This window comes from Azolla caroliniana, unplaced genomic scaffold (genome assembly GCF_043228905.1).
Source record: "Azolla caroliniana isolate FFs.n. ecotype wild unplaced genomic scaffold, voAzoCaro1.0.p SCAF_1, whole genome shotgun sequence".
Taxonomy (NCBI): domain Eukaryota; kingdom Viridiplantae; phylum Streptophyta; class Polypodiopsida; order Salviniales; family Salviniaceae; genus Azolla; species Azolla caroliniana.
Window position 1 is genome coordinate 30520185 of NW_028230436.1, and position 11419 is coordinate 30531603.

At 35.3% G+C, this 11419-nt stretch overlaps 2 protein-coding genes across 5 annotated transcripts; one reads left to right on the forward strand and one right to left on the reverse strand.

Moving 5' to 3' along the window:
- The first annotated feature begins 1251 nt into the window (after nucleotides 1-1251).
- On the forward strand, nucleotides 1252-4862 carry LOC147869645 (NAC transcription factor 32-like). Its single transcript, XM_087331631.1, has 3 exons — nucleotides 1252-1544; nucleotides 2505-2821; nucleotides 4013-4862. The coding sequence occupies exons 1-3, from the start codon at nucleotides 1361-1363 to the stop codon at nucleotides 4448-4450; spliced, it is 939 nt and encodes a 312-aa protein (XP_087187757.1). The 5' UTR covers nucleotides 1252-1360; the 3' UTR covers nucleotides 4451-4862.
- A 485-nt stretch (nucleotides 4863-5347) lies between these two features.
- LOC147869646 (E3 ubiquitin-protein ligase At3g02290-like) lies at nucleotides 5348-10863 on the reverse strand. Of its 4 annotated transcripts, none has more exons than XM_087331662.1 (5): nucleotides 10493-10863; nucleotides 8946-9067; nucleotides 7582-8032; nucleotides 7116-7225; nucleotides 5348-5892 (listed from the first exon to the last, which is right to left on the reverse strand). In XM_087331662.1, the coding sequence occupies exons 2-5, from the start codon at nucleotides 9063-9065 to the stop codon at nucleotides 5866-5868; spliced, it is 708 nt and encodes a 235-aa protein (XP_087187788.1). In that variant the 5' UTR covers nucleotides 9066-9067; nucleotides 10493-10863; the 3' UTR covers nucleotides 5348-5865. The 4 variants fall into 4 exon arrangements, with proteins under 4 accessions (XP_087187788.1, XP_087187773.1, XP_087187780.1 ...); XM_087331647.1 differs by having other exon boundaries at nucleotides 8943-9067; XM_087331654.1 differs by having other exon boundaries at nucleotides 8946-9088.
- Nucleotides 10864-11419: the final 556 nt, after the last annotated feature.

Genomic DNA, 11419 nt, shown 5'->3' on the forward strand with positions numbered 1-11419 from the left:
TTCTTGAAAAAAGAAAATTAAAAAATTGCATTGCGTTTTTAAAGGCTATACTGTCAACATGAAGTTTTGAATCTTTTTTATGAATGTAGATTGTAAGTTAATAAAAGAGTTTCCAAATATTTGGTTAGTTTGTAATTATTGCCTAGAAATTTATTATCTTTGTGTCATGAAACAAACACTACAAATTCATAGGCAAGTGAAATGTTCAAAGCTACAAAGAAGAGAAGAGGAAAAAGCTTTGATGTGGACAATCTTTTATTTGTCATCAATAAACCACTACTAAGCCAAGTGAAATGCTCAAAACTTCAAAGGAAAGAACACAATAAAAGCACTTCATAGTATTACTCATAGGAAATAACTTTGATGTGAACACTCTTCTGATCTTATCTATGGTTTTAGTTAAGTGGACCTATCAACACAAATGTAAGCATATGGTTTTTGTCGTCATTCTAGGATGATGTGTTGAAGAGGAAGAAAACAAAAATAGACAAACATGGCACTTTGGAACAAATTTTGTCAATATTATGGATGTTGACTTGACATGTACATGACTAAAGAAATTGTTGGGTGGATGGATGTGACATGTTGGTTGCATGTCTGTGGAAGGCAAACAAACATTAGCACTTGCAACACATGAATCCCCATCATTTTTTTACCGATTTGGACTTGGAAAGAGAAAGCATGGGGTGGATAAAAAATACCCCGAGACTTACCGTGGCAACGCTTCTGTGGATGACGGCACTCACGACATGTGGTTTGACGCCAATTTTTACTCATGCTCACATTGCAAATAGAAAGTGTCATGTGGAGACGTGAGCCCGGGGGGGTTTTGTCCGACCCACCAATAGTCTCCACTCTTCAGTGTGAAAGCAGAAGTCTCTCTCTCTCTCTCTCTCTCTCTCTCTCTCTAGGCCTAGCAGAAAGCAATTTCCTATATTCTAGAATTCTTTGTACAATACTAGAATATGCTACACCATAACACGTTTTGTACAATACTAGAACTCTTTTTATCGAAGTTTTATTTGATTTTCGATGATTGGGTACACACCCCATCGTGTTCTAAACCAATTGTCTCATGGGCCAATTTGGTCATAGAAGACGTTAGATATCTTTCTTTCTTTCTCTCTCTCTCTCTCTCCCTCTCTCTCTCTCTTTCTCTCGTAGCAGCCTTTGCTACCTATGAAATTTGAATGACAAGTGGCAAGGCTTTTGTCCGCCCTGTATTTTAACTCTAAGTGTGAAACCTGAATCTCAATTTCTCTCTTTCTCTCCCTCTCTGTACTCCCCAGTTTTTGCTCTGTTCTTTTAATTTTTGGAAAGAACAAAAAACCATCATATTAATACATATATATTCTTATATATGAATTCGATTCCCTCTAGCTCCGGTTCTATTCATCTTCCTCCTGGATTCAGATTTCATCCTACTGATGAAGAATTAGTTCTTCATTATCTGAAGAAGAAGAAGACCTCTTCTATTCCTTTGCCGATCAATTCTATTATCAGAGATATCGATCTGTACAAGTATGATCCATGGGAGCTCCCAGGTATTTAATTTAATTCAATCAGAAATGATTTACAGATTGATCACCCATCTTTTGACATAAATCATCCGTCAACTACTTTGTTTAAATTACCCACAAATAGAGGTGAATTATTATAATTTACCTGTCATCAAATCTTAAATACTCACATGTAGAGATAACTCAACCATGAAATACGTACAACTAGATTTTAATATTGACCTATCATTACCCCTAGTTAGAGTTTAATTACCCATGATTCCGTATATCTCTAAGTATCCACAAATACACACTAGTCGTGCATATTTATGTTAACATTCTGTTCACTAGGAAGAATCCTCAAAAATCAAAATTTTTGAGGAACCATGAAGATGGAACTCAATAACATCTTGTTCGACAATTCGTTGGAGATTTGGATCAGACATACACAAAATAAGTGTTTACTAGGATGATTTGCTACAAAAGGGCATCTTCATTAGTTTTGGAAAACATAGAAATGGTTTGGTGGCTATGTGAAAAAACTAGGGTATTTTGGGAATTTTGAAATCTGAGGTATGTGTTTGGTGGTTTTCTGAAAACTTAGAAGTATTCTAATGACTTCTCAAGTCTTCGTGGGGATATATTTGGTAGTTTGGAAAATTTGAAAACTCACTATGGGTATTTTAGTGGATTATGGAACAATAGGGATATTCTAATGACTTTTCAAAACTTAAACTTAGGGTTGTTATTGCCAATTGGTGAGCATTTGATCTTGTTAATAGGAGTATTATGGAGATTTTTGAGAATTGATCAGGGGTATTTTTGGGTGATTTTTTGAAGGTAGGGTTATATAGGTGATTGTTGAAAAGTTGAGCACCTTTTAGTTATTTTGGAAAACTTAGGTGTGTGTTCCTTGGTGTGAGGATTTTTTTCATGTTAGGATGTATTTTGTTGTTTCTAGTCTTGATTAATGGAAAACACTAATATTAATGGTGTTGTTTCTAGATAAGGCAGCCTTTGGAGATAGAGAATGGTATTTTTTCAGTCCTCGAGAGAGGAAGTATCCAAATGGGGCACGCCCAAATAGAGCAGCCATATCGGGTTATTGGAAGGCCACTGGCACCGACAAACCTATCACCACTAGTCAAGGTGGACACAACATTGGAGTGAAAAAGGCCCTTGTCTTCTACCGCGGGAAACCTCCGAAGGGTGAGAAAACTAATTGGATCATGCATGAGTATCGAGTCATTGGTAACAACCCAACCCAACATCTTGCTCCATCTCCACTCCATCCACATACCTATTCATACAAGTCTCTTCAGGTATACGAAAAGATATGTTATTGTTTTGTCAACGTTTTTTGCTGTACTTGAGCTTGAATTGAATTTTCGGATTGTTCAATTGGGTGATGTGCATCATAAAGGACCTTTTGAGTGAAAGCTTTGGGTATATGACAAGTCATGCTTGTTTTCTGATTCGGTTGAGGAAGTGTAGCTTGAAGGGACCTATACACACCTTGATTTCTATCATTTAAATTTCTTAAGACTAATACAATGTCATAGTAAAGTCCAAAAGGTCACAATGAAATGAACTCATTCACCACGCTAATCATTGAACTACCATCCCCAAAGCATAAGTTGCTTGATTTCACTAGGTCGAAAATGACATTACGCAAAATTTATGAAGACTAATCCAATGTCATAGTAAAGTTCAAATTGGGCTACCATCCCCAAAGCATAAGTTACCTGATTTCACTAGGTCCAAAATGACACTACGCAAAAGTTTAGATTGATTTAATGTTGTGGACCTTGTTTTTGTGTTCTCATGCCTAAGATTTGGGCATCATGGTAGAGGATCCAATATATTTCATTGAGAGTGGTTACATCTATAGGTACTCACAACAATGGTTACATCAATAGGTACTAAAAAAATTTAAGCAATGAAATATAAGTTTATGTAAAGAGAGAAAGGTGATTGGTGTGGGATCAACTTTAACGTATCATGGACATGCAACACGAAATTGTTTTTTGGCATGGGTCAATTGCGCATCATTTGCCTCCAATTGATTTTCATATTTTGGAGTATATTTCTTAGATTTGGCAAGTTTTGTCACATTGTTATCGAACACCAAGAGAGTGGGCATTTGCCAATTTACATTGGCTGATCTAAATTCGAAGGTTAAGGTATTGGGGAGTGTGTTATAATTGGGATGTGTCCAATGTGTTCAAGTTTGATGGTAGACATGGAGTTAATGCATTACAGGAGTTGAAGGGAATCTAGTGATTTTGTTTATTGGAGCAAGTTGATGGTTATTGGTGCTTCAAGAAATAATAGTTTCAAGATGGTCATTGTAGTATTTTTAGATCTATTGATATAATTTTGTTTTTAACAAAATGAGAGAGGGGGTGAAGTGCATGATCTGAAAATTAAATCTATATAAATTTGTACAATAGTAAATTTCCATGGTATCTATGCTAAAAAATTCATATACAATAACTTATTTTCTTTTGCAGTTAGATGATTGGGTTCTTTGTAGAATATACAAGAAGTATACAAATGGATCAAAGGTTGGGCAATGTGAGGTTGATAGGCTATCTATTGAAGAAGAGTTACCTTCGCTTTTAGACATCCAACAACATAATACGAATGCCATATCAAAATTCAATGTGTATAATGAAACAGATCCCTTATTAGAGGAAGCCCCACACCAGCAAATTCAACCTTTAATCGGCTATTCTCATCAATACATGCAACTTGATCAATCATGCTACACAACCCCTCGTAATGGAGCCTTGTTAATGACTTCTCCTCTCCTAGATCCTGATGCCTACATTTTTAAAGGGGCCTCAGTAAACCTTCCAAACCTTAACCAAAAGAACCCTAATCAACTACCTCAACCAATTTCTCTAGAACCTTGCTACCAATGGTCTTTCAATAATGCACAAAACTAAAGCAAGCATACACTCATGGACTTTATTCCACGTAGGCAATGTGTATAATGATGGTAGAATACACACGTGGATTTTATTCCACATATACAATGTGTATCATGATAGAACTAGCAACATTGGCTTCTCATAGAGAAATTTTGATTTCTGTAAAGCCACAAATGAGGTGGTGAATATTGTAAAATTGTCATGTGTATTGTGTATAGCCAATAGTAGGATTCTAAAACACAAGTTAGATATTCTTTTAGGTATTGTTTAAGATGAGGCGATGAACCTTGTAATATTGCTCTATGTATTATCTATAATCCATGATCAATATTGTAAAACACAAGCTAGGTATAGTTTGGCCTGTTTTAGAGGCTCTATAAAGACTATTAAAACTCATTTAAAATTTTAATGAAATAGACACAATAACTTCCAAGCTTTTTTGGTGTAAGTCATGGGCCTCACTCTTTTTGCATTATTTCAAAAGAAAGACAGATCTATTGCACTTTTTTTTAGCTCATTTGCATTTGTATTGGTATATGCTGCAAGGAGACAACCCAACCGAGTGCCCTCAATGTTAGGAATAGTGGGTCATAAGACAATCTTCAAGGTAGATAATTCATGGGGATATTGGATATGATGTTGCCTTCCCAAGACAACAGAAAATCATTGCATAAAATCCTCAATGATATCTACATGACTTGATTCTCCCATCACTTCAAAGGAAATACCAGAAATATCTTATGACTATCAAAGTTATTAATGTGTCGTTCAAAACCGCTAAGTTAACGTTAACACAAGCAAAAGGATATTGCGAGAACAGCTTTTAAAAACAGAACCATGCATAAATACTTCCACTATTGCATCTCTTCTTCATTTTATACCTTCGTTGGACAGAGTGTCCTTTGGAGCATATAGAGAAAGAAATTCAATTTAAGAGCAGTTTGAAGCAAGAAACATCAAGTATTGCACAATACAAGTACATGGATGTTTGGATGTCAAAATATCATGTCCAAATGAGATAAATTGCTGACAAAAGCATGTCAAAACATTTATCTACATAAAATAGCAAGATGTGAGGGGTCAGCCATCAACATGAGGGTGGTCAACATAGTGGGGGTTTTTTAGCTTTTTATATGATATATATATATAGTTACTCTTTTCAATCCTTTTTGATAGATAAATAAGATAATCAAATATTTTGAAAACGAGTGTTTTATTTAGTTTTGTGCACGGGTTATGATGAAGATCTAGGAGTTCATATGACTATCTATAACGCAAAATACAAGCATTTGAAGACCCCCAAGAATATTTACAGACACCTCATTTGATATAATTTACAATTTGATGGTGTTGATGGCCAGCCATTTTTTCTCCGACATTCTTGCATGAAAGAAAAAATTGGGCAGCACAGGGATTTATCGGGAGACCCATCATGGGGTCTCACTGAATATCATTTCCTGCACATCATATGAAATCAATCATCAACACAAAACACTTCTTAAGCAGAAACAGATTATATAACAATCGATATCAAACCCGAAAAATTTAACTCTCAAAACAATAGATATGTTGAGGTACGCTTTAAATACAACCATTATGTGACAATTATTTGTTGACCTTACACCTGAAAATAGGCAACCGTCAATTATGTAAATATCATGTAAACTCACTTCAGTTAGAATAGGACTTCAGGTGAAAGTTTATTATTTAGGATTGGAATGTATGTAAAGTGCTTTTGTGCTGAATTCCTGAATCTTCCACTCAAGTTCATGTTGATCCACTCGTCAGTCACATTATTATTATTTTCAAAGAATAATGCAATGCCATAGTAGTAAGAACTAGTAGGGCATGCTATTCTGAGGACTTGAAATCCTTATCAATGGTAAAAATAATAATGCTGTTCTTAGTAACAAAATTTTCTATCACGGCCAGTGATTTTGAAACTGTAGAACTTATGGGTTTGGATTGAAGAATTTACTTTAATAATCTAATGAGATTACCATATATCACACCCATTCTGGTGTTAACAAAGTTCAGGATAAGATCTAATACAAAACTACAGATAAGAGACAAAATGAAAACAAAGCCCATAAGGAAAATTAAACAAAAACAGAGGATATCACAAGACCAAATACATACATATGTCACATATAATGAAGCTACAGGTGGTACCGCCAAAAGAAAACAGGCAACATGTCATATATATTTAACTTAATATTATTCCATTTCCCAGATTTATATCTGGATCATTTAAAAACAAAACTAGGGTTGGGAAATAATTTTCAGTTCAACATTCGATTACATTTTGCAAAAAACAATCAGTTTGAAAATGCAGCACCTCTGTATCCTGAACCAATTCATCCCAATTTTTTTCATAATCTCTTTAATTCAGCCTTCTACTATAAGGTGTAAAAATAACTTCGCATATAGTCTCATATAGCCAATGTTATTTAAAAAATCAAGAGGAGCTGGAGATATAACAGTCTATATCTACCATCTTTTATGTATGGAAATTAAATCATGAACTGTTTATATAGGCACCATATATGAACACCACAACAAAAACAAAACTAATTAAAAAATGTGAGTCCCATGCTTTTGAAATGTGTTTTATGTGAGATAAAACTCCTCTTTACTTATTCAAAAGACATGCATAAATTTGAATATTTTAGATTCTTACCTGATCACAGATGGGACAATATTTGCTCCTTTCCATCCACTCATAGATACAGCCAAGGTGGAAATTATGTCCACATTTGGTACTTATTTTAGGATTCTCCTTTGTGTAACCTGCAATGAAATTATTTCAAATTTGCACTAGGAACAGAAAGGAACCATAATTTTCAACTACATTTATAAGGAAACACAAAATAGCTGCAACGGGTCTGGCTCTAAAACATGTTATTTGATCTATGCAAAATTAAATAGCAATAACTTAATCAAGATTCAAAATTGTCATTTGTACTGAGTGACTCATTACCATAGAACTAATTAGGCTTATGTACATATAGGGGATTAGATGTTCCTGTGAATGAAGTAGTCATACTTAATATGCCAGAGGAAATGAAGATATATGCAATATGCCACTGGATGAAATGCATCTGAGATAGATTCTTTAAAATAAAGTTGGAAATATGCAACATTACCATCAAGACAAGTAGGACAAATATCCTCATCATCCCCAAATGACATGACAGATTCCACACGTCCCATTAATTTTGTTGATTGTTGTCTTTTACCAGGTGAATCGCCCTGGTATCCTTCATTATTGTCATCATCATAATCCACTCCGTTTCTTCTTTGTATGGTTATCATTTGCTCACCATCATCACCAGTGTTCCTCCGTAGTGGTTCTGATTCTTCACTATGCAATTGGCTTATGCCTACTTTCTCACGTCTTGATACCAATCCATCTCTTTGAAGGCGTATATATCTTGGGTCAACATCATATGGTAGTGGCCTAGGGGGCGCTCTATATGTATCTGGGGAAGTATCAAGGGCAGTTGCCACAAGTAGACCAGTTGGTGAGGGGGACCCAATGGTTTGCATTGCAGAGACCAACTCACGAGCATCAGAATTCCGAAATAAAGCACCATACTGTAATAAAGAGAGAACTTAACACCCAGATGGCCACGTGAGGCACACATGTACCTATAAAGTATCTTTATAACAGCCACTGTAATATTTAAAAAACATGCTCATTGGCATTCCCTCTTTGAGGTCACCAACTGTTGTAGTTATTAAAAGCAATCATTTTAGCTAGTTATAAAAAAGACCATGGAAATGAGTACATAATCCAATAGATTCCAGCTACTCAGAACTTGTCTAATTGCTGAAGGACACAAATGAGCATTTCTATACAATCTGGGAATTTTGAGTTTGTTAATGAAATAGAGAATGTTTAACATGCATACATAGATAAATATATCAGTATGTATATATACCAGAGTTACTTCACACATCTAAGGAAGTGTTAAAGATTCCTACTTCTGTTATTATCATGCTTATGCTCAACATGTGACATCCAACACAAACATTGTACATATTGTCATTCCACCCAACGTTTGTGTATAATATATAAAAATATTTACATCTATGCTTTCCCACGGGGTGTCCATGCTCTTATAGCGACCAAAACTCTGTTTTTAACTTTTTCCAGAAACTTATGCTCCAGACTGTGTTACTGTGTTTGAGGGTGCAGTTAAGGACATGCAAAATTTAATCAAAATTCTCATCAAACAGAGTAACCAATGATTTGAGCAAAATATTATCCTTAGATTCCCGTCATGCATAATGCTAACAATAAGTCATTCCATGTCAAGTGAAGATATTATGCAGCATTAAAAAGATCCTTGACAATGTAAACTATTAAACAAATATTGCCTGCTATAAAAAATGTTGATAATAATCTAAATAATGCTACCTTCCATTATAATTGGACCCAAAATATCAGGCTGATTATGAGAAGCAATTTTTACAACATAAGAATTTGATGGAAAGAATTTACCACCCTCAAAAAAACGCGTAGGCAGCACCGAAAGCAGAAGCACTGTTGATACATTGATCCGGTTGGGTATGTTGTAAACTCATCGGCATCTTCCATTCTTGGACAGCAACATAAAGCTCCCATATCTTTAATGGTTGAAGAGAAAACTGCATTAAGGGGCAACTCATGCAAGATAACCTTGGGAATCAATGCTTGAAATTTTCACACTAACAAGATGCAAGGGAACATAAGGGTGTATAGTTTGATTTCAAAGTAAAATCTCTTATCCAAGGTGTAGTTAGCATCCAGTTTCATTTACACTTGAAACTGTATGGAAAACATTGCATAGCAACAATATGTACGCTGTATTACTAAATAGCATGGTTATGGTAAACATCACAGAGCAACAAGATGTATACTGGATTACTAGTTACCATGCTATAACTGTATTCATCTCTGGTCTAAACTAAACAGCCTATGCTTTCATTATTTTACAACACTCTTGGAAGAAACTTGAGAGTGCATGTATAGAAAAGCATACAAATGCTCTAATGTTTTAGCAGCTTTGCACCTGCCATATTTCTTACATATGATTTCCTGCTTATATTTCCTGATCAAACCGATCAGGTTCTGCATCCTGCAGGAGCAAAGCTCAAACCTCTCAGACTGAAAGGATCCCTCGGCTGCATACATTGCTGTACCTCCATCTGGAACCTATCGTAGTTACAAACAGCTAGTCTTGCCGTGATTAAGGAAATTTCTGTATTTTCAGACTGAAAAAGGTTTAGTTCTCTTTCTATTTGGGTAGAAATCACAAATGAGCCATTCAGCAAGTCTAAACAACTGTCTGAATGGTTCATTCAAATTAAAACCACATTGTTTGGACTTCCCTCATGATCCAAATGTACTTTAGATTCAGATTTTCCGGTCCATAATTGGTTGAGATCGGCAGGAAGCCGGTGCTTTGTAATATATCATGATATATGTAGTCACACCGCTTCATATTTTAGCTACAATATTAGCAAAAATGGGACTGACCCTACCAATACTGACCCTACCAATACTGATTGAGTCTCATACTTAAAGCACGTTTATCTAGATATACACACACATATATAATGTCATACATGCATGTGCATGTGTGCATATATGTCTGTCGGTATATGTCTGTGTATATGTTTATGCATGCACGAATGCATGTATGTGTATACTCATAAGGATATGATATAGATATGGGAACATTCATATGTGTATATGGACATATTTATATATATGGATATACGCATAATAAGGTTTCACTTACTTTCCGTATGTCAAATATTCCTCTATCCATATGCAGATGTGTATATGCATATGAGGAAAACTATATATGCATGAGGATCTATGTATATGCATATGCATGTACGTCTATACAATATGCATAATATTTACTTCCCTGATGTTGAGCATTTCATTTATTCAGACATTGTTTATGATAATTTCAAACCCAAATCCTGTCTCCCTTATATAATCCCTATTCTAGGTGTCAAACGCAAAGAATGAGGAGGGATGGGACAAATTCTGATACATACCTGGTAGGATAGATCAATGGAACGGAGTAGTTGAGTAGAAGATCTAACATCCCATGATCTCAGAGGAAGAAAGATCAATTCTTTTCATTCAAAAAAAATCCTGTTGATCTCTTCAAAGTTGAGAGTGAGGATAAGGAAAAACGCTCTTTTTCCTTACCCTTACCCTTCAATCTTAACCTATATGTCAAAACATCTGTATATATAATTTTTGTGCTTTCTCTCTGTTTCAGCGATCTGTGTGTGTGTGTGTGTGTGTGTCTCTCTCTCTCTCTCTGTGCGTTCCGATCTGTAAAATGAGCAAAGAAGCTATGGTTCTCTCTCTCTCTCTCTCTCCTTTTTTCTTCTGTCTTTTCTTTCTTTCTCTCTCTCTCTCTCTCTCTCTCTGGTTAATTTGTCAATGTCTTAATATGTTATTTTTATATATAATAAAAGGCCTTCCTGTCTTCCCCAGTCTTATTTCTTTCCTTTTCTTCCTCTTCTTCTTCTTCTTCTTTATGCTCATTCTTGACCATCCCTTTACATCAAAGTTGTGGCAATTTGTTTGCATAGACCCCATCTTTATGTGTGTACTAGTTGGGCAACCCACACATTGGTGTGGGAGACGAACAATGATGTGTCTGACAAAACAATGAACAATCACACCAAAAGATGGCTACTTACTACTGACTTGCATGGACGAAGGAAGACTTGTGGCGTATGAATGTAGCGGGAGAATCCCCATTACCCCGTCTCTACAATTTGGATAGAAGAGTAGAGGCAAAGAATGGGGGAGAGGAAGTGAGATCCTTGGAAGTTTGTTGGATATCGAGTGCCTTTAAAACCCTTTGGGTAGGTTAAGAGCATTGTGTGTTGAACTTTAAATTTTCATATCGAACATATATATATATATATATATATATATATATGCATCCATTGTTTTTTGCGTAC